The sequence below is a fragment of the Phasianus colchicus genome, chromosome 2 (assembly GCF_987193195.1).
Source record: "Phasianus colchicus chromosome 2, bPhaCol1.hap1.1, whole genome shotgun sequence".
Lineage (NCBI taxonomy): Eukaryota > Metazoa > Chordata > Aves > Galliformes > Phasianidae > Phasianus > Phasianus colchicus.
Genome location: NC_143437.1, coordinates 34,794,581 through 34,818,908, shown reverse-complemented (window position 1 = coordinate 34,818,908; position 24,328 = coordinate 34,794,581). Strand labels below are relative to the sequence as shown.

General features: G+C 41.4%; 1 protein-coding gene across 3 annotated transcripts in view; it reads right to left on the bottom strand.

Annotated features, from left to right (window-relative positions):
• The window catches only part of AKT3 (AKT serine/threonine kinase 3), a 147,716-nt gene extending 123,615 nt beyond the window's left edge, over positions 1–24,101 (bottom strand). For 2 of the 3 annotated variants that reach the window (XR_016464172.1, XM_090135356.1), the window contains exons 1-2: positions 23,523–23,675; positions 11,936–12,090 (exon numbers count right to left, since the gene is read on the bottom strand). Coding sequence is in view for 2 of the 3 variants with exons in the window: in XM_090135356.1 (XP_089991482.1) it covers positions 11,936–11,981 (46 nt within the window). In the remaining variant the exon portion in view is untranslated. Of the gene's footprint in view, positions 1–11,935; positions 12,091–23,522; positions 23,676–23,838 lie in introns of those variants that run through there. The other variant, XM_031592720.2, reaches the window with a different exon arrangement.
• Between the last annotated feature and the right edge of the window lie 227 nt (positions 24,102–24,328).

Genomic DNA, 24,328 nt, shown 5'->3' with positions numbered 1-24,328 from the left:
TTCATTTCTTGCTTTGTATTTAAAAAAAAATATGCACACCCAAAGAAATACGAACAGATTTTCAAGAAACTCTAAAGAAAACAAGATATTTGGAGCATTTTTAAATATGTTGATTGGCAAAACAGAGAGATTGTGGTAAGTCATCTTCTTATAAACTGCGCATCTGATCGCTTTAAACTTTCTTCTGCAGTGCAGCTGTGATATACTGACATCAACAGCCACGGCTGGGTTTCAGGAAACAAAGTGGACTGGAAGAAAGAAAAGGCTATTAATATGCTAAACCTCCAATGCAGGATCATAATTTACTGCAAAAATGCAAACACTTATTGTGTGGCAATTTACAACTGACAATGTTTGTTACTGAATATAAAGACCTGCGACTCTCTCTGGCAAAACTCACTATACCACAAAGATATTTTCCTTTGGTAAGGAAAGGTCAGACACATTATGGACAATCAGACAGCAATGCTTTTGCAATCACGCTGTCTCACAATAAAAATAGCATTTTTTTCCCCCTTATTTTACCCAGCTCTGGTATTGTGACTTGATAACTCTTATGGGAAAATTCATTTTAAGAAGCAAACATAATAAATTCAGATCAAACCAACAGCTACATAAGAATATAAAAACATTACATTATATTCCTAAAAAAAAATCCACTGAAAAAAAAGATAAGACCAGAATTTTTATAACATGATCTTTAAATGGGTCAAATTTTACTATCAAAGGTAATATTTATTATTATTTCCATACCTACAACAGATTATTTAAACCTTCCTTATCAATAAACTTGATATTACCAATACCCTCATCATTGTAGCATTCTCTATTAATGACATTTTGAAGTCTGGCACAGGAAAAAAAAACAACAAAAAAACAGCTCACTTACACTCACACATAAATATGCATTACACAGCTATTAGAAATCACAAATAACGCACTACGATCAGAACAACAATTCCCTCTCTCCTCTGGGGAAAGGATAGTTGGATCAAGTATGGAAAAAGTTCATCAGCATAAGACCCTATGTACCAACATTGGTTCCACATAATCTAAATTAAATGTGTAAAGTTTTGACTGTGACGGAAGAACATCCAAAGGGATCCTCAATAAAAATGTTTACAAACAGAGTATTCTTCATGCATGATGTAATCATAAAGATATTGAACCTCCTCCAAATTTTGCTATATAACCAAACAAAACCAGAAGAAGGTTTACAAAGAATGAGTTTATGCCAAAACATACTTTTAAAGGAATTTTACCAAATGTTGCAGTCACGTTGCAGAATATTGCAAACTCTGCAAAAACTCAGAGGTCTGAAAATTAACATTATGTGAAGTCTCACTGATAGTCTACCAACACAGAATGCATATTGTGAAGTCAGAAAACAGAAAGTATAGTTTACATCTCGAGTAATACCCAGAAACCAACAAATTCAACAGCCTCAGAAGGGTACCCTTTTGCTGCAAGGGTGGCTTCTTAGTTAAAAACATTCTCTTTATGAAGCCCCTAAATCAGAGAGGATTACGAAGCTACTCTATCACTTGGATTAAGGCACTATTTAATTTTTCAGACATTAGCCAAGTCACTACTCTGTTACAAGTTACTGTTTGTTCAAAAACTTTAAACCCATGGGAATTAACCACCTGGTAGCTTTTTCTAATTAAATCAAGTTTGGGATCAGCACAGACATTAAATCATTGGCTCTTTTCTAAACAGGAATTACAGAGAGAAAACAATCTCAAAACACAAAATAATTGTGCTGCAGCTTGGTTCTAGTCCCAGCCTAATTTTTAGGTGCAGTTTTGTAAGCAATTTACTTTAGGGGAAGGTGCAGGCTGTCACTACATGGGACGTGCCCTGCCCTCCACACCTCCAGTCGCTCATTCCCAATTGTGCCAGCACTACTGTTTGTGCAGCTACACGGTGAGTCAGATCAGAGAAACAATCCATCTGAAAGTTAGCTGAGAAAATAAAAATAGATTAGTTTTCAGCCAGATAAATTTCCTGGTATGATTCACCCCATGACCGTTATGAACACAAGTGCCAACACAACAGTGCAAGAAAAGGACATGACACTTCCCCCATTTCAGAAACAGCTTCCACTTAATACAAGTTCCAAGTAAACATGGAACTGCATCTATCAGGGGCAAGTTCACAGGATCCTAATTAAAATTCAGTAGTTGCTGCTATTTCTCAAGATAAGAATAAACTTGTTCAGAAAAGTTTCCAATGTATTAGTCAGCATCCAAAAGCTGGCATGGTGATATAAAAGTGAGCACAGTGAACGCTAGTTTTAAAGCAATCTATGCTGTACAAAACCACATTGTTTTGTATCTATTTTCGTCCACGCAAAAGTTAAACCACTGATACAATTGCAGTTTCATCTGATCAGAAGAATGTAGGAGAGGTGTCACCATGTTCCTATGGAATCCTCTCCTGGGGACTGCTCCTTGGGAGTTTCTTCCATTCTCTCTGGAAGATATCTGGCAAAAACACCAAACCTTGAGAACTGGTAAGGGACTACAGGCTTGTCTGGGTTTTTTTGCACTTAATTATAAACACTACCCTTTGTACACTCCTAAGAGATTTCACCTCTCCCTTTGCAAAATGTCAGGAAAAGAAACAAAGGAAAACAAAACCATCCATTGCTTCTCCTTCATGCTAACTTCAACTACTGCTAGGCTCATTCCACTTTCTTTACAAGCAGGAATACAGTAATGTGAAGCACTCGTTTCATGCAGACTACTAGACTTACATTCAGGAAGCCCCTGAGGTAAAATAGCAATATTATTTCCATTCTACCTGAGGGAAACTGTGGCTCAGAAAAATTAAAATTCTTAACACTGAGAGCCAAATTTAAGATACCATTGGCTCAATTCCTCACATGATTTACCACCTTACGCATCTTTCTTCGTTAGATAGTTGTCCCTGAATTACTGCAGCCAAAAGCACAAAGGACTTGTATGAAGTAGCTACAGGATCCCTCTCCAATTTCTCATGAGTGCGTTTCTCATTATCTCAGGCTAGTCAGTAGCTCTCTGTGAAAACTATTCCGGATCCAGTAACTTTCTTAGCATGACAATGTTGGTAAGAGAAAACCAGTAGGAAGTGAATACATTTTTTACAATTCAACTGTTCAAACGCAACTGAAGATTAAATAATTTGGAGTTTTAATGTAAAAATGTTGACAATAGTAAAATCGGGGACTTTCTAATTTCACATAGTTAATATGCTATCCCACTGTAATTAAATACCCTTGCAAAGACAATCACCTAACTTTTCAAAAGTGAACTTCTGAATCTGTCTTGAAAATGGACAAATGATTTCTTATCAGTGTGCTGACATGCAAAACACTGATTTCCTATTTTCCTGTTAGTCTTAGAAAACAATCTTACAATAAAGAACACTAATAAATTCAGAATTTATGGTAAACTATAGACAATGATCTAATTACAAAGTAATGTAGTTAGATTCATAAAAAGTAAACTAACTCTGCCCTGATTTGCAAGATGAGTAATCAACACAGCACCTATGACACAGCTAAAGATGATACTGAAGAGGGTTGGAAAAAATGAGAGTAAAGATAGATCTGCTTTACAGATAAGGAGTATATATCTGAAGCAAATCTCCCAATTATCAACTACTACAAGCTTTGGCTTACACTGCAACTGCGCCTAATACATTCCCACTGCTACAAGGCATCCAGCCCACAGGAACAGGCATGACAATGAGTCCAAACCAAAGCACTGGAAACATGCAGAGTATGCACATCAAAATCTAAGCACCAGCTGCTCCACTCATCACATTCACAGAACCACACAAATCACAGCACACCTGAGGTGGGAAGGGACCTGTGGAGGTCATTTGGTCCAAGCACCTGCTCAATCAGGTAGCCCCAGACCATATTCAGGCAGTTTTGGCTATCTTCTCCTATGCTGTATAAGGTACTAGTTAAGGTCTACTCCAGGAAATCCTTCCCACACAAGTCAAGTAAGGTCAGAACAACACTGTTTTGCTTGCACTTTGGGAAAAGATCAGTTGGCTATCATCATGTTTAAGTCTTGGGCACTGCCACCACCTTTTTTCTATATTTGCTGGGGAAAAAAAACTCTCATTTTGCCAATAGATTGCACAGACGTTCACGAAGGGTCAACAGCTCCTCTGGAAGAAGGAAAAGCTACCAAGATAGCACTTCAGTGGTTAGAAAACCTTCTTCCCTTGTCCTCCATCTTTCATTCATTCTCTCAATGATCACTAGCCCAATCTCCTGCCAAACCTGATTTTTCAGCATCTCATTTTGCAGTTTCGGCTGTTTCTTCCGTATTCATGCCCTACACCTTTCACTTCTCCACCCAGCCCTAAAAAACTCTCAGGACATAATTCTGAGTCACAGTTCTTGACCTTATTAATGTTTCTGACAATTACAGCCCACAGAGGCATAAGCTGATCAGCCCAGTTGAGGTGAGCAAGATATGTGGATTGCCTCTGAACCAAAAGTAGGTTTGGCGTATACTTATTGGTCAGACTGGCAAATAGATAGTAGAGTGAGGGAAGATGACTTCTTAGTGAGACCAAAAACTCTGGTATTGTAAGCAAGTTCTCATTATAATAATAAAATATTCAATGTGAAAGTGACATAAACACAAAGAGATTTAAGTTTAATCAACAGATTACAGTATGCCGAAAGTATTATACAGAATTACTATTTAAGCTTTAAAAAATAAAAAATAACAATGAGCGTGTATTTGAGAAACAGTTCCTCCAAGTCTTCCCAAACAGTATAATTTCATCACAAAGCACTGCCAGGCCAGAAAGGCTGCGAGTAGGACAAGGACAATGAATTTCAGCATCTTGCTTTCCAGTCCCTGCAACTGAATGTTAACCTTGCCTCTTGGAAAGAACTGCCCTCATGGGTAACAAACTGGTAGGAATAAGAGTGACTGGAAAAACCATTCAGAACACGGACAATAAGGCAGCAATCACTACACAGGAAGTGGAACAGACATACAAGAAAATTCAATTCCAATTTGCCTGAAACATTCCAAAGACCACTGCCTGTGTTTTCCTGTGTAACAAGCAACCTGCTGTTCTCAGGAATAGTAGAAGCACTTTTACACCATAAATCTCAGAACATGTGAAAGGCGAAATGATGTCTTCCTTTTTTTTCCCCCTATCCCAAAGACTAAAGTGATAAGCACCAGAAGCAAGCCACTGGAAAAATGGTAATAACAGGGATACCTTTTGGATATTGAGGCTCTCAACCCCCTTTCAAGAAATCAAGTATCTGACAATCAACAGCATCAAGGTCAAACACGCTGATACCCATGAATATTATACTCTAATAAAATCCTATTAACACAAACTTGATAACACCTTTTTCCCTCTGAACGTATTATTCCATCTTCTATCCAACACAGTTTTGATGAGAATAAATATATTCAATCAAAGAACACACACAGAACACTGCTATCTACAATACAGCTCTAGACAAATGTCATTTTTACCAATCAGAATCACAATTATACAAACACCTAGAACAGGGGAAAGGCCATATTACAATATAAATTGAAACAAAAACAGATATCAAGCATGTATGTATTACCTATGCTTAGCATTCAGCAAAGATAATGAAGAAGAAAAAATATTGGGACTGTTGGAATTACCTTGTGCTTCATGATTGTGTCTCAGGCTTCAGCTACTATAGCATAGTGCCTTTACCAGTAGAAATTTATATTAATCCAAGCTAAAGGGTTGATAAAGCAACGCTCACAAATTTACTACCTAAAAAGTACCTGGAATAAATAGTAATTTAGCAAAGAGAATGTCCCACACTCGTGCTATATACATCGAGTTTCAGACTTTCATGTGGATCTGACCTTCTGTCAGGGACAAGTGGGGTTAAAAAGATTATGATTATTTCCAAAAAGAAGAATTTGGCACTCAAATGAAAAGTGAAAAGGTCAGGGGGGGAGGGCATGGAGGGCCTCTTTCCTGTGTCAGTAGCTGGAGGAAAATAGTCTCTGCGTACATACACAGCTCCCTCAGTTCAGGGGAGATGTGGAAGCAAAGTACTGCAAGCAACATTACAGATCCATTTCTGAACTGAGTGAATGATGTAACAATATGTATTTGAGAACATAAAAAATACTGTAATTTAGATGTATAAACATTCATATAACAAAGCTTTTATTGTCATTTCTTGTCTGTTTTGGTCAGTTCCTCAAAGCCACCATTTACATTCACTGACTCTTTAACTTCCATGTAACGCTTTAATGGAACTTCAATAACTTATTTAGTTTCAAGTGGTTCATCAGTGATGACTTCACCTTAAACTACCATTTGCTAAAACAATTAGAAAATGGCTTAAATTCCTTCTGCTTTCTGCAGCAGATGTTCAAGACAGTCTATTTAAATTTGTCTTTGTTAGAGGTGTGTTAAACTACTCAAATAATTCAGACAATCTGCAAACAAGATTTCTGACAGGTTGTGAATAACAGTCAATTAGTACCATAACTTCTGAGATTATTTTTTCAATCAAGGCATTCCTGCCCCCACCCAAAAAAAACATACCACAAGAATTCAAGTTCCAGCAAGTATTTCCAAAATTAACATCTTCTTGGGCTTGGTTCCACTGAAAAACCTAATGTCCATTATAACACAGATATAACACCACAAAATATTTTCCACATGTTTATTTCTTGAAATCCCATTATATCTGCATCTTCTCTTGAACTACAGAAATGAGAACAAACTGGCAGCTGAATTAATCTCATCATAATAAATCAAACAGATTTTACTCTATAATCTCCGTGGGGCTGGAAATGCTTCAGGTGATTCTACTCTGGATACCAAGAAGTTATGAAAAGCTATATATTTTCATAAATAAATAATATTTGAGTGAAAAAAATAATAAAATATTTGAAATGATACTCTTATTGAAGGAGCTACAGGAAAGTTTCAAAACATCTCTTCTTTTTAACCTCCATCTCACTACACTAAATGCCTTAAGTTATCACAGTTAAATTAGTACAGCTTTATACTCCAGTTCCCTCTCTATAAAACTCATATACAAGTTTTTCTGTACTGCAAGATAAGAAGAGGAAAAGAAACACAATGATTAATGTCACCTCTGCATACATTATCTATTTCACATAATCTGCATAAAAAATATAATAATAAACAAAGGTAAAGATGGTCACAATAAACAGCATTATCTCATCTAACACACCTGAATGGAGAAGCCCAACAGAGGTCAGGTAAGTCAAGTACAGAAGTACAGACTTAAACAGACAACATCTTGTTTTGTTTTAAAATAATGATTTAGCCATTTTGTTATGTAATCCATATTAGGTCTACTCTCCTCAAACGGAAAACGTTTCCTCTTTCAACACACACATACACACACACACACACACAATATCTGACACGTTCAATTTAAAACTAGGTCTTTAAAAAGTTAGAGTCTGTATCAATTTCTCCTTTGTCCCAAATGATCTTTTAATAATATGGTAATGTAGACATTTAAAACTTTTCCCATGTTTAAACTAATTGAAATCTTGTGCACAGGTTGTATATAAAGAAATTAGGTTGCAATTAAGCATAGTTATTAACGATTGTTAAATCTAATTCTAATGGTTGTGACTATTATAGACCACAGACAAGGTCAACCCCACAACACAAGAAACTAGCTTTAAAGAAAAAGAAACAAACCACCTGAATTATATGCATAAAATCTCTGTCATAATGATATGCTCCAATCAGACTAAGCATGTTCATCCATTTGAAAAAACAGCTGTTTCCAAACTGATATATTCAGAATATATCCCCACTCTGTAAGACATTCAATTTGCGTTCAGTAAAATTAAAAAGACTAAATCTTACAATAATTTGAAAAGACACTCAGCAAAACATTGTGCTTATAAGCAAAGCCAAAATGTAGAAGCAATTTCAGCAATTACTGCAGAGTCCTTACACTAACTGCATAAACACCGTGTTCTGCAAATCAGCAGCAAGGTTTGGATCAGTCTATTTCAGGTTCTCAGTTAAGACCACCTCCCTCTCACCTCTGCATTAGAAGGAAAGAAAGTTGGCGCCATCTAAAAAGGACAATCACAAAAGTAGACAACACAACACTTTTCTATTCTGGCTACCGGAATGACTGCAGAACAGAGGGAAGAAAGGAAAATGATTATCCTCTCTGAAACAAAGCATACTCAGCCAGTACATTGCAATACTATCTTTCCAGCAGCACGGGAACACAAGGCCATGAGATGCTTGGTTCTAAGGACTTGATCTGAGGCAGCAAATCACAGACAACTGTAAGATCATGTGCACAAAATGCATTCTCACTGCTCTCTTGACTGAGTCAATCCAAAAACCATTCATGTCATACATTTGGATCTTGCTCAGACAAGTTCCGATGTCCCACAGGGTAAGTCTGCACTAGTACTTTAGCTCAGATAAGGAGAGCACTCTAGCAACAAATCTTCTATCACTCTGGCTAATGCACTTTTGTTTGCTGAATGAAGCAGTCCTGGAGTGCACAAATCTGGTTTCTTTCAGATGAAAGCGAACCAGGAGATGTACTCTGGAGCTCTACCACTGCTGTAATGGGGCACAGAAGCAGACAGAAACCAGACCAAACCCACTTCACTTGCAAATGCTGTGAGTGCAGATAGGCACCAGGTCCTCATCACTAAGTCTCTGGATCTGCTCTCACTGAGCCACATCACTTGCTGAGGCAGGTCCAGCCCCTGTGCCTGAGGATCTTCCTTCATACACTGCATGGGCTCTGACCTGTGCTGAGGTTAACTGAGCTTCTCAGGCTTTGCTTCCTCTTGGCTTTCAATTCATACACCACCTGAAATTCTCACTTCCAGCCTGTCACCTCTGCAAGTATAAGTGTTCAGGTAAAACAGCTTTCCTTCCCTCAGTGTCATCTACTCTCATCACAATGAAACACCTGCTTGTAAAGACTATTCAAACCCAAGTATGATCATCTTTAATTAAGTAATTTTAATTCTGGCATTTCTTACTTTGAGTGCTGAGTGATTTTAAAATAGGAATACTTTAATAGCTTGGTCACTTAAACATACACTGCACAACAGCATGTTGAAGCCAAAAGTGTAGAATCATATTGACTCTGTGCTCAAGAGCAGGTGTAAAGACTTGCAAACATACAACTATCAGCCCTCTATTCCTAATGGATACAGTGGGAAGGATAATTAAGCAAACATTTTCTCAGTGCATTTCACAGCCATTAAGAATCACAATACGCTGCAATAACAAAACAGATCCTCTACTACTCAGCATCTATCTATCTCAGCCTCAACATGGAGAGAGATCCTCAGCTCAACTATCAGTCCTCCCCCCTCTCATTCCAATAATCAGTTCCTTTACCTCCCTTTCGTAACAGCTTCTCATTAGCTGGCTCATTGGAACTCTGCTTCATCCCAGTCCTATCATCACCGTCATACCTCTTGACTCGGTTCTGAATTGCAGCAAGATTGCTCTGCTTTTTTTCCTGTACCACAAACTTCCCTGATTGCTGAAGGGAACCATTTTTAAAAGCCCTAGGCTATATTCACACAACCAAGTAATTCGGCGTAATAAAACCAGATCAGTCAACTGAAGCACTTGGTGCCCAGGCCCCTACTTTTACAGTGTACAGAGTTTACGAGTTCTATTTCAAGTTAAATTCAGTTTGGTGCCTCAGAAGGAATGTTGTACCATCCACATGGCTTACAACTGTTCAACGTACCAGCTGTAAGCTGTTGGTTTGTATGGTCATGCCCCAGCTGGAGGCTGAAATCCACACATTGGATACACGGGGAGGAGATGCCATGTCTGGTTTCCTCCAGGAGGAACCTAGCATGTACATATCAAACTGCTCTATGAACTAACCAGTAACTGTCAAGTGGGGATGATCAGAAAACCCACTTTAAAAATTGTAATTGCATTAAAGCTTGAAGAAGCAGTGCTACTTTACCAGTCCCATGATGCTGCTTGGTACAGAGAGAGAATATTCAGCTGGCCAGGTGTCTACTGAGTACAGTGAAATCCGAACTTTCACAAATAGACTAAGTTTAGCTTAACTTTTCCTTGTCAACAATTAAAAAAAAAAGTGCTTAGCAAACTTTTGCAAAGCAAAGCAAAGCCTAGATAGAATCTGTAATTACATGAAATATATAAGCATTGAAGCAAATAGTTACAAATTTTTGACATAGTAAAACCACACTTCACTCCTTCTGTTTTCAGAAACAAAAAACTTGAATCCACCAACACTCAGAACAAGTCAGACACAGAAAATTAAGGAAATACAAACAAATTAAAAAAAAAAAAGGAAAAGAAAACCACCCTTAAACTTACAGATACCTAGACAAGAAGGAAAAAAACAACCATACATTTGCTGAAAGTTCATTAAAATGAGGAAAAATGAATGTCATGTTTTTAATTTGAAAACAAAACAATAAAACTAACAAGATGTGAAATTCAGTAGGCTTTTCTTTAATTGATAGCAGCATGAGAAGGAGAACCTTTGTTTTACACTTCAAATTTTCAAATGTTCAGTATGACACTTAATTTCACTGTATAAAACCATAGTCCTTTCTGGGACCCTGTTTAATACATATCACAGAGCTGATACTGGGCTTTAATGAAGAAGATCGATCAACCCAATCATATCCTAATATGCTTGAAATTACATGAAATAAACAGAAAATGAAATGAGATATCCAAATAGAGCAAGCAAGAAGGCGGGAAGGAAGAATAATTCAAAATTTTAAATAACTCCAGTCTTGCAAAATTTGGTTTGTTATATATGTAAGTATAATACTACAAAACAGGAAGCAGGCCTTAAGCTTCATGCCATTTAGCTAATTTTCATCTTCAATACCCATAATGAAATACTGCAATACAATTATGCAGGAGTAATTACAGGATAATAAACTTTTTTTCCACAATTCTCTTGGCTTCTTTAACATTTAATGTCAATCTACAATAAGAAAGCTAATAATGATCTTTGTCTTTGCACACTGCTAATGAAACAAAGCATTTCTATGTAAATTAAAGAGCGATTTTGTTCATACTATTCACATCTAAATGCTTCTGGGATAGAATCCGTATGCATTCCTCTTTAATACAGATCTCCTTCTCTCTGCAAGAGAGATGATCTTCTTTTGGAAATAATCACGTGCACAACCACAACCCCAAGCAAAGCAGCACAAAGCACAGATTTCATTCAAAGTTCATTACTTGATATGAATGCCAGGTGTTTCCAGAGGTTTCCCATTCAAAGCCCAACATACGGCAACCATCCCAAAATTCCAGATTGCGCAGTGACAGATCATAAAATGACATCTCAAGAATTTACAGGAATTGAGTGTAAGAAAAAATACTGCTTTAGACTGGCTTATAATTAGGAACATATTCTTTAATCATATGGCTTCCAGGTCTGCAGAGCAATTAGGTATACACTGAGCTTTACACAAGTAACACACTGATTTTATGGGAAGTACTTGAGTAAGTAATATCAGCTGAGCCACATTTTAGCATCCATTGAGTTCTATGCAAAGTATTGCATCCACAACTGTTTCCACACAACCTCCAACTGTGCACCTCTATTCCCACTTACAGCTGCCACCACTGCATATTTAGTCTGATACAGGAGTGACAGGAGCTGGAGCAGCAAGGTTAAGTGGAAATTACTGAGACCAGCTACCTCCTTACTGTTACAGTTACCCACATAAACAGGGGCAATTCTGAGGGTTAAGTATTAACAAGACCCAGGTCTTAATGGCCGTTAATTCCATATGGTCAGATTAGCTTGCTGCAGACCAGAAGATAAATCAAGAATGCTCACAGCCTAACTGTACAATGCCACTGCACACAGACAGCTACAAATTAGAACTATGCATTAATAGGTAGAACTTACCCCTCTTCTGAACCCAGCCTTCCTTCACAATGGTAACATCGCTCATGATGGCTCCACTCTGAACCCCCAACTCAAAATAGTATTTCTTTGAGTTATCAGCTTGTCTGTATGGCTTCTCTTCTGCTGCTCTTCCGAGTTTCTATTGATGAGTCACCCTGGAAGGAAATATTAGAAAAAGAATTTAAGTCTTTTTGTTTTTCTCATTTGACAGCCAGCAAAACACTCTTTGTTGATGTCTTCCTCTGACTGAGCTCATATTAAAAAGTCTGCCTTTCTTCTTTTAATTAACAATGTAACAGAGTCAGGTTTCTAGTTTTACAGCACATTTTTCATGAACACCTTTTCATGAACACCTATCTAGCAGAAGCCAAGTGTGTTACATTTTAAGTTACGTGGCACTATTATAAAATGCACACAATAAAATTTCTTGTACTAATGCAGGATGCTGTTAAATGAAAGCCAGTACTTCTGCTCAGATCCAACTTTGAAGTCACACTACCTTTAACCATTCCCCTATTTGTGAGAATCCATGTAATGGCTAAGTGATTCTATTATGAAGACACTGATCATATCAAAAGAGCAAGGAAACGGAATGAAAGATTCTGCAAAAGCACTTAAAACCAAAGCCTTATGATGATAACCATATCCATTAAGGCTTAACTGTTAAAATCTGTAAGCCACTCGCCAGCCATTCAATTACTTTTTTAAATACTTGAATTAAAAATAAATAAATAAATAAATAGTAATGGCTACAGAAATAGAATGAAAGTAGGAACAGTATTATAACTATATGATACCTGGTACAAATCCCTTTAGTTTTCAAAAACCAGCATTGCCTGCAAGTAAATGAATAGAAAAAAAACTTTCTAGGAGCACAAATTAACCCAGAAAAGCTGCTGTTCAGTTTATGAAAAGCAGTGTACATTCTCTGAGGGTTTTCACACAGGCAGTGCCAGGAGTGCTCTCTCCTTCCAAAGCCTGACTTACAGAGGCAGAAGGGAGGCTCGCCATGCAACAGGACATACTGCTCCCAAAAGGCACAGCCCCCCTTCCAAACACCTCACTCTGAGACTACGAGCTAAGTGCAAAGAAGAGATAACAGCACTGAAACCAAACAGGAAGAGAAGTCAGAGGGAAGGAGAGGTTTCCTTTTGCCAGCAGACTGCCTCTCCCTCCATCCTTTGAAGTAAACAGAAACACCCACATCATATCAATCTAGAAAAGGGTAGGATGCCAAGGAGAGGGATTTCTGTGATGGTGGAGGAATACCTTTATCTGTACACACAGGAATACACCTTTGCACACTGCTGACATGGAACAAGAACAGAACGACCAGTTTAATACTACAAAATGCAGCACAGCCACATTCATTCAGTTTATTGACCGACACACGTAAATGCATAACAGAAACAAGTAACTGTTGTCCTAGAAGCAGCTGTGCAAGGAATGACTGGAGAACAGACAGGGAAATAAACTGTTCTAATGCAGCCAAGTACAGAGTAAAAACTGACCATTATATGTATGCAGTTTACTCCTTATTTATCGTTTGAAACCTGTATTTGCAGCGCTCAGCAGACAGATGGAAGGCTGCTTCTGTATAGATACTGTGCTGTGCACAATAAACCTTGGTATAAATATTTTTTTCAAGCGATAACAAATAACACAGTACAGCTTGGTTCAGAAATACTGAGGTATCCATTTTACAGTTTTGCTTTCATTTATGTTCTCTAAACATGCTGAAATCCAGCTGCTTAAAATTAAAAACCACAGTGCTGAATCCATGAGTAGCACAAAGTTTAAACTGCACAAAAGGCAGCACCTCAGAGCCACCTCCCCAGCACTGGCAGATGTAGCACCCAGCCCAATGCAGGCAATGAGCAGCCCTGCGCACCAACATCACATGCGTGTGCAAAGGGACACCATCAGATACCTCTATGATGCAACTGCTCCCTGCTTTAGGACTTTTATAGATTTAAGATTTCTTAAGACTTGAAAAGAAAAGTTACAAACAAAGTTTTGGAAGGACAGGAGACAGCTTCATTACCGGTAATTTGTCTCTTTACCTATAACTGTTTACACTTTGTATTATGAAAGAGCATGGCAGAAAAAACACAACCTGCCTTTCCACAGCCTTTCACCTCACTATTCTGAGACTTTTTTTTCTGGGTCACACACTATCAGAGCTTTTGTTTGTGCACTTCAGCCCAGCGATAAGCAATACGCCAGATGTGCCTCAGCACAGATCTGACAGAGTGATGCACGCGACTGACACAGGTCCCAGCTCCGCCGTTCTGGCTGACAGCAGCACAGTGCTCCTCCACAAATACACACACCTTCACAAATCCTGGGCTGAAGGTCAAAAAACAGCAACATACAAACAGCTGCAATGCAATGCACATGTAGGCAAGCGTAGTGGTTGACAACCGCGCCCATGGTAGGGAGGTTGAAACTAGATGATCTTTGAGGTCCTTTTCAACCCAGGCCATTCTATGATTCTACGATAAGCACATTCACATCCCAGTGTCCAACTTCAGTATGACTTTCCTACAAGACATTCCATGCATTCTTTAAGACATGATCACAGGTGGCACTTTTTTCAACTTTAAGAACAAACTAAGTAAAGTATTTAGCTTGAGGTGGCACGCACTGCCATTTGTTTTACCCTTCCAGCCACTTCAATGTACCTCCCAACGTCAGCGTGCTCTTATGCAAAGTGCAATCATTTATTTTTATTGGTAGAGACCGAGCTGTAAGGAATGAACTTCTGCACTAAGTAGCCATGATCTTGTCTGTCCACAAACTGATCATAAAGTCCACGATGTCAGTAGAGACCCGGTTTTAATGAATAAATTTATGTTTAAAGTTCCCTATTTACCACCAATCATGATTAAGCTAGTATTATTTAATCAAAATCTGAACTGTGACTGATTTTTATGTCAGCCAGTGCCCCAATAACCACAAACGTACACTTGCAGGATTGCATTCTACTATTCCCATGAACTGCTATACTGAACTTCAAAGAAAAGAAAACAAAATACAAAAATTGGATAAATACAAAAAACTGAATTATCTCCAGCTTAGCTTCATGGTATTACCAGAAACAACTTAAGTAAAATTATCAACAGTTATAGGTGGACATTATGGTTATAACGATTGCTCCCTTAATTGGTAATTGAAAGTCAATCCGAATTGCATAGGAAGCTGTAGAAGATAAATCAAAGCATTAAAAGACTAATGAAAATAAAGGTTATGCATTCACACTGCACTTTCAAGAAACCATTTATAAGCATCTTTAGCAATACTCCTTATTAAATTCCTTTTAGATTTTCTAAAAGCTGTATTCTCTTACTCAGAAAGTCACCCAGCAAAGGTCTAGAAGAACAGATTCTTAAAAACTACCTACTATAATGACAGAAAGTAACCTGGATGAAAAATAAACATACAGACATCTGCCTGAAGATGTACTGCTGCATTTCGATAGACATAAAGGAGTTTCCTACAACATATGGAACAAGAACATATGAAAACAGCATTCCATCTATAGTTCAACTATTTCAAGAAGGGCTACGGAAATGTTAATGCTGCACAGCCTGCATAGAACTTCAATACTTGTTAGCCACCAGTTTTGCTCTCCTGATGAAGAGCTGTTATAAATTCTACAGTTCCCCCTGTTGCTACAGGATGAACCCACACAAATGGGGGAAAAATGTTTAAGAACTGAACCTGAAGGTTCTTTGCACTCCAGTTGCTTCTACAGGGAAAAACTTAACTTGTTTAAAATGTATGTTCTAGGAACTGAAGAACAGGTTGGACTGTTGAGTGGGTTTGAGTTTTTTGGGTTTTTTTCCAACTTTATCAAACAAAACTCTTAGAAGATGCAATTCCAAGAACATTTTATCTTGCAGATTGTATCAGTCACTTATACATTACAAAAAAAAATACAACCTTACTGTCTGCATGTTTTATGGTGCAGATATGACAATTTACTCAGTCGTGACCAGTTATGTTAACAAAATGTGCATTATTCTTATTTGCATCTGGTAAAAAATAGTGAGGGTTTTTCTTATCTTCACTGGAAAGCTATTAAGCCACTTTTACCTTGTTACATGAACCAATTCAGCACACTTTAAAGAGCTACTGCTTCACTTTAAGTTTCTAGCTGTTAGGGCTGCAAGGACATCTTCCTTAACAAAAGTTAAGCAGACACTTCTACACGCAGCAAATCCAACTGAGACTCGTGGTTTTCCCAAGCCATGGTGAAAAAACAACACCTATTCCTCCGAGGCAGAAAGGAGCAAGAACAGCAATTCAGGTCTACGCTTAACAACTACTATGTGCAAGTGAGTAATCATTGAGACTCGTAAGAGCAGACAACACTCCCTTGGAATCTGGGCATCCTCCCATCTCCCCAGTGACAAGAGACAGCTGAGCACAGAAGACAGTGCCCATAAATTCAGTGCAAATTGTATGATTCAGGTCTCTGTTGTAAGAACTTTCATAAACACAAGCTTCTACTTTCAACAATTTTGGAGCTGAGGATAAACAGATACTCTCACATTTACCAACTTAAGCTACCACAGGGAACACCAACGGAATCAGCTTCACCTCTTCCAATGACTATCCCTAATCTGCCAGTACCGCTCGCGCCCCTCTCACAACATATAAGGGAACTACTATTTTCCCTTTTTACAAGTAACCATTTGTAAAACACAGTGCGTGGCGGGAGGGGAAATCAAAAAGTGAATCTTTCTGATTCACTCTCTCTGACTCACTGAGATTCCTTGGTCTTCAGCGTAATCAGAGCCACATCTCATCTTTATCTCATTTCTCAGAAAGGTACACTGGAAAATTATGTGCTCGCACAGACAAAACATAACAAAAAAAGCAGCTCAGTCATCCTCTAGTCCAGTGACTGTCACCACCCCCCATGTTTGTTTCTCTGCTTTGGGGGCATTTTTTTTTTTCCTACCAGCAGATCGCATTCTTAAGAGGCTTTCTCAGAACTAAGTTTGAATGCTCCAACACAACCAAACAGACTGTAGTAGTTTCCAATACTCACTGCAATCACAGAGCAACAAATTAAAAAGATAAGGATCTAAACTAAAAACAGAGCACTCTTTAGGATTTGATGTTGAGATCCAAGTTTCATTTGCATGAAAAATGCATGCATATCCTCCTCCCCTACCCAAGTTGTTATCTAATAGTCTGGTCAAACAATTAGAGGATATATTGCATAGCATCAAAAATCACACAGAAGACTACGCTGCAGAACACAGACTACTACAAAAACTCCTAAATTAAATTAACCGATATTACTAGTGGAAGAATCACATCAGATTCAGTGATTTCTGTAAACGGTACCAAGTATTTCTACAGGCTTCTATGAACTATACATCCCAGAATTTTGGTTACACTTCAGAAACAGTACAGTCGCATTAAGACGCTCTTTACAGTCTCAGGAGAACTGATTGATTTGAATACTGCCACTGCTTAGGTTGAGAAAAAGGAACCTGTGGGTAGACACTAGACACTACTTACAATCTGTTCAACTTATTAGAACTAACTTATAAACAAACAAAACAAAACAAACACAACACCAAACAAAACATTAACTGGTTTCCATTCAAAGCAAAAACAAAACCAAACAGTATGAAAGAGAATGCAAGCTAAATTTACAAAATCTTAACTGCATGCACAATTAAGAAACTTAAACATGCCTTTAAATAATTTCAAAGCATAAATGACAGTACTTAACGAATTTTAAAACAAATCTTTAAAAAATCTCATATATATCTCTATGATTCGCATTCAAAACATTTTTAAAATACATTTTGTACTAAAAGTCTCAGTGCTGTTAAGAATATTGGCATCAACAATTTCTTCCTGACATGCTTACTTCATAAGCCTTGACTTGGAATTAAGAGGAGGATAACATACAAATGGCAATTTTTACACTTTGTGCTAAGAAAAAAGAACAGACAAATGGGTCTTCCTCAAGCACACTTACATATTTGTTTTGTCCCTTATTGAAAATATTCTGTGTTTTCACTTCCAGTATGACAAAAAGCTGCATATAACTCATAAACGCTCGGATAAGCTCGGTTAAGAGATTACAGGCACAGTGAAGCATTAATGCACAAGTTATATGTTTTATTTAGATTTTGTAACCGAGTAATTTTATCTGTAAAGAAAGTACAATTCTGCATTCCTTTTCACGTTATAATGACAAAATAAGTTATTTTAAGGGACAAAGGTATAATTAAAGTAAGGTGAACAAACCCACCCCTGTCTTTGTTTATCAAGGTATAAAGGAAGTTTCTAAAAGTAACTAAATTGTTTCTCTAGAATCCCACGTGAAACATTAACAACCCATTGTTCTGTGCTGCTTTTATTGACAAGAACGCCTTAAATCCTTTTCTCCCCTCCAGCCACAGAAAACAATAACTGAAAATGACAGGAGAGTGAGAAAATGTATGAGAAAGGTATGAGAACATGGGTCTGAAATCCAACCAAAGAATATATTTAAAGCAGAAAACATGAAGGGAGGGCTAAAGCTAAGCTTCAAGGGAAAAGTTTGTCAGACAAGGAGCTGGGGAGAGTTTTGAAATCGAGGATGAGTTAGGTATCACAGCTGACAATCACATTCCAATCAACACTTCAGTATACATGTAATAAACAGCACTCGCTGAGGATTAACACAGGAATACTATTTCTTGCCTTTTTAAGTCAAAGTTCCTTCACCCTTTAAAAAAATAGCTGAGTAACGATTCTAGCAACCAAGCAAAACCAAACTCAAATTCCATATTATGAAAACAAACTAAAATTAGATTTCTGTTCATAATACTCCGAAATAGGTAATCTACTTTTCGAAAGCTCACAGAATTCAACAATTCCTGATCATTCTGAATTATTTTAAAAGGTGTCTTTAAGAGATAGAAAATAGCTTTATTGAACTCCCAGGTTTAAATATTTCCTGGAGTCCAACATCCCAGTGTGTGCACAGCTCCAAGCACACTGCTGAAGCCACCACCACTGAAGATAACAAAAGCCAGAAACATGTGAAGTGCTGTGGGCAACGAGGAAAGGAAAGCACTGAAATAAAAATATGCTCTCAAACTATTAATATTCAAGATGGAAAAAGTTCAGAGATATGTCTAGCAAGAGACATTTTTTTTTTCAAACTCTTGAAATAGGATTTATTTATTACATGGATATTGTACAAATTGAATAGTGAATTCGTTTGCATAAACAGGGCTGAACTTTGTGATTCTTTCCCAGAGATCCATCAAAGCTGCTGAACTTATTAACTGTTTAATTCTGCCCCAGACCAGAACTTAATCATGCTCCAACTTCCAACCTAAAACTTTGGGATCTGCTTGTTTGTCTTCAAACAGCACTATTCTCCCCAACCCGAGCACTGAATTTCTCAACTACAGAAGGAATTCTCTACAACCTTAAATGAAGAATGTGTTTTTCATAAGCATATTGCTGCTTGAGCACACTTAGGGATAGATGCTGTCTTTACCAGATGAAGGTCATCTCCTAAGATATATGAAGAGATCGACTGAGTGAAACTCACACGTTCAACTTTAATTCTCTGCCTCCAATTATACCAATACATACAGGAAAAGGTACAACAACTTCAAGAAAAATGCATTAGGCAACTTGCAGTGATCATCTATCCCAAGAAGCACACTGAACACTCTGGGAAAAACAAAAACTGGTTTTGTTTGTAGAAACTGCTTTGAAAGATGGATGCGATTCAGATGAGAAATTCTGCACTTTGTAGTGTTAAGCCAGCTGTATGAGAGGTTTCTGACTGCTGGGCACTGCCATTCCACAGCTACAAAAATCCAGAGGCAAGATCTTCACTGAGCTCAGCAAAGCTGAATCAGGCTGTTCATCCCTGCCTCTGCTGCAAGATGCATTCAAATTCCCTTACCACACACTCAGCACAACAAGGTCTGACAAACAGTGCTGTCATTCAGCCATGCACAGAAGATACTGAGGTCCTAGCTGCATTCTTAAAGGAACTGGAAAATAACCACTGCTCTTAGTCAAGGTATCTCAGAAAAATTCACAGGTGACAGCTTGTTCTTAACACCATTTTCAATCAATAGGACTCGCCCCTAGGCACCTGCATAAACATATGCAGGAGAATTGGCCAAGATGAACTGAAGATGTACAAAGTTATTTAAGTGTCACTAATATGAAAAATCTAAGAAACATTTTAAGTGATCAAAAGTAATAGTCTTCATATGCACGGGATAAAAATGCTTACTCTCCCTGACAATAACATTTTATGATGAAAAAGACCAGTTCCAAATCCATCACATGCCCCAGCGCTACTCTACTTCTGCTGCCATACCTCAAGCTGATCTAGAGCTACAGAACACAAACAAAATGCCAGTCTAATGCTGCACCTTCCAATTTTTGTTTTGTTTGCAATTTTTCTCTTCACACAGACAGCCCTGAATCTTCTTCATACAACCAGTTCAGGAGAAAACACAAACCAAAATTTTAAGGATGATTTTACACTGTGCAAAACACTGAAATGTGCACTTTCCCATTCAGCCTTTTATCATTTGCCTCTCTGTTTTATTCATTCCTCTGGTTCAGCAGATTTTTTAAATGCTTTGAACCAGGTCTTCCATTTACCGTGTAATTTTTCTTACGGAAGTAGTCTTTTCTCCACCAAGCCCACCTGTTGCACAGAGACCAACTGGTGCCACAGCTTTACCAAGGACAGCCTGTGGTACCAGGCACACTCACACAACACACTGAGCACCATAAGCAGTGCTGTGCTCCCAGAGGTGCAGCTCTACTGGGAGCAACCCCATGTCTACCGTGAAGCTCTCACTGGGTACGTCCCCACAGAGAGACAATCGGAGGCGGCACAGATTAACCTAATATTCTAGAGTAATTTTAATGAGCGCTTAAATCTGCTATCTTTTATTCTAAAAACAGTACTTGAACCAATAAGAGGTTGGTAAACTTCATATAAATACTGTCAAATAAAACTCACAAATGCACACCTTTAATTATGCCATTCTTTTTGAGTCTTTACTGTTCCTGCCAAAGGGAGCAGCGCACACGTTCATTTTCTTAGACGGGCTTCAGGCACATGACACCAGCTCACATGGGACAACCAACACCCCACAGACATGCAGGTACAGCCCGGCACACTGCTGCTGAAGCAGCTCCATTTACACACTGAGCAAACTGAGATGGAAATTCAGCATAACAAAGTGTTTGCTCAGCATAGTTCAGTGTTCACCCACCACCCTCCTCGGTGTGGGGTACAGACAGCAGCAAGACGAAGCCAGAGGTACAAGGGGACATCAGGGCCATACCACACAGCTGAAGCAAAGGCAGGCTGCCACATGCAGGCCCACCTCTCTGCATCACCAACAGCACCACATGAAGTGACAATCTAGTGCTGCAAATAGAAACTCTGCATTCTTTACACCAATAATGGCACAGAAATTTTGAATGTGTTTTAACACAATTCATTATAGTAATGGTGCCATATCACTGGAAACAACTGAGTATTTCAAACTTACTTTTCAGCTCTTTAGCTTAATTAATAAATTTCTGGGGTAAAGAAATGACTATTTGATATGCCTCTTGCAGAGAAAATGCACACAGAACATGAGAGAGAACCTAGTGGCAGACATTCCCAATCCACCTGCAGGTCCCCAAGTTCATGTAGGAACCTCAGGCACACACTGTGCCAAAGTGGAGCTCTAGCCTCTGGTAACACTTCAGACACAGAAGCAGAGCTCCACTTGTTTGGGATTAGGCAAAAGAGAAAACTTCACCACTATTCTTTCCCCAAAGCATTTGTTTCAGCATCAAAATACCAACACCATTTTCTAATACAAGTTACTGTACCTTCAGCCTTGACACTACATAAGCTGAAGCTCATGTATCACTCAGATTTCTCAGTGGCATCCCGTGGAACACCAGTATTTTATTTAACAACGTATCATCTTCCTTCAAACTACAAACAAACAAGGAGTGAGGCACTGAAACATCGGATTCTACAAAGCTGATGGTCTGTGTGAGCAATGATAGAACAGGAGGGCACTGCCCAAGTGGGGCAGTCCTACCATGTGCACCCCATGCTCACACACCTGCCCCAGCACTGCCACTGGAAAATGGGAGCTGGTAGGTATGGGACAGAGCTTTCTAGGAAACAGAGAGTTCTCCCCCTCTCTGCAGTTTACCTCATATCTCCTTTGAACTTGACTTAGTGGCCAACCAAAATATAAACACATGGGCTATAATTAGCAATCCAATCCAATTAAAGATATTGGGGTCAACCTAAAGATGACTCCTATGGAAAAAAAAAAAAAAAGTCCAATGAACGGGCTCTGCTTCAGTAGCACACTTGTTTAAAACATCAGGTAAGCTTTCCTCCCTATCTCATTCTATCCATACTGCTATGCAGCAGCCTGCAGAAGCACACAGACACCTGTCTGAAGCTCAGCCAGCTCATCTGGGTGCCTCCTGCCCTGGGAAATAAGTGCTTCTGTATGCAAAACGAGGGGACACGTGTCTGCCCGTTTACAAAGTTTTGGTGAGCAGCAAGCAGGCAGCTGTGGCAGAAGGGACGGCTGCAAGTTCCTTCCGCGCTGAGAGCTGGCGACGCGGGTACCTGGCACATCCCAGCCCCGAGCATAACACTCCTTCGGCAGGAGCTCAGTGAGTCAGGCCTGAGGCACATCGTCATAACAACAAAGATGGGATCGTGTCGCCGTATCCAAGCAGCGGTCAACCAATAATTACAGAATAACACCAGAATTAAGGTCAAGAGGGATGCAATCGGTCCCTACTCCCTTTCAGCTGCGCAGCAACGAGAGTTCGGGGCTCTCGCACCGCCCTACTACCCATCCCACGGCGAGGGTCGTGACGGGGCCGCCCTACGCTCCCCACGCTCCCCCCCACCCCGAGGAGGGCCGGGGGCTGCCGGCCGGCCGCCCAGGCCCAGCTCCGCGCCCAGCTCCGCGCCCCGCGCACTCAGCCCCGCGCGCGGCCGGGAGGCGCGGTCCGGCCGCGCATCAGCTGCTGCCCGCGCGCCGCAGCCTCCCTCCATGATGGCCGTGCAGGAGGCGGAGGCCGGTTTGTTTACTTGCAGCCGGAGCCGCCGCCGGCGCGGCCACGCGCGGACCCCCTCCCACGCCGCCGCTCTCGGCGCGGCCGCTCGCGGCTCCCGGCGGACGCGGCCCGCGCTCACCCGCGGGGACGGGGAGCGGCGACGGGGAAAAGAGGGGGGCGGGGGCGCGCTCCCGGCGCGGGCGAGGAGGGGCGGCCGCGTGGGAACGGCCGCGGCCACGCGCAGGCGGCGCCCCCGGGCGCGCGCCGTGCCCTACCCCGTCTCCCCCCACCCCCCTCCGCCCCCCGTTACATAACCGCCCCCCGCCCCCACCCCGCCCCGCGCCGCCCGACGGGCGACCCCCGCCCGCCGCCGCCACCGCCCCCCTCCCCCCGCGCTGCCCGGCGGCCCCGGCCGCGCCCCGCGCCCCCTCCCCGCCCGCCGCCTCCTCCCCGCCCGCCGCCGCCGCCCGGCCCCTCCCGCCCGTACCTGCAGAGGCGGCGACGCCGCGGGCGCTGCTGCGGAGCCGGAGGGCGGCGGCGGCTCCGGGGGAAGGGGGGTGGGGAGGGCGCCGCTGCCTCCTCCCCGTCGCCGTCCCCGACCCCCGCCGGGCGCGGCGCTCCCTGCGGCCCGGTGTCCCCCGGGGGCGGGAGGAGGCGGCTCCGGCCGCGGGCGCGGCGGCTACATGGAGCGGCGGCCGCTAGGCTGGGAGGCGCCCGGGCGGGCAGCGCGGCCGCGGCATCGGGGCGGGGGTCAGGAGGGCGGCGGCGGCGGCGGCGGCGGCGGCTCCCCCCGGCGCACTCACCCCGGAGCCGCCCGGGCCCCGCTCTCGGCTCCTCCCGCCGCCTCCGCCGGGCTCGTTATTGACTTTCAGGAAAACTCCCGACGTCACCGGCTCCCCCCGAGTGTCTCCCCCTCCGCGGCGGCGGCGGCGGCGGCGGCGGCATCCCCAGCTCTCGCGAGAAGCGCGGCGGGGACGGGGGGGGGGCCGCCAGACAGCGAGGGGGGAGCCAGACAGAGGGGGGCGGCTGAGGTGAGGGTGGGGGAGGCGGCGGGGCCGCGGCCGGCGGCAGGGAGGGAGGAGGAGGGATGCGGAGGGCCGGGCCGGCGGCGGGGCTCGAGGGGAGCCGAGCCGGAGCGCGGAGCCCTCCGACGCGGGCCCGCGGCGGCGCCCGGCCGCGCGCTGCCGGTGCGGGATGCGGGACGCGGGACGGCCGCCCCTCACGAGCCGCAGGGCGGGCGCTCCGGGAGCGGCACGCGACCCGCGGGCTCGCACGCCGAGGGATGCTGCCCCG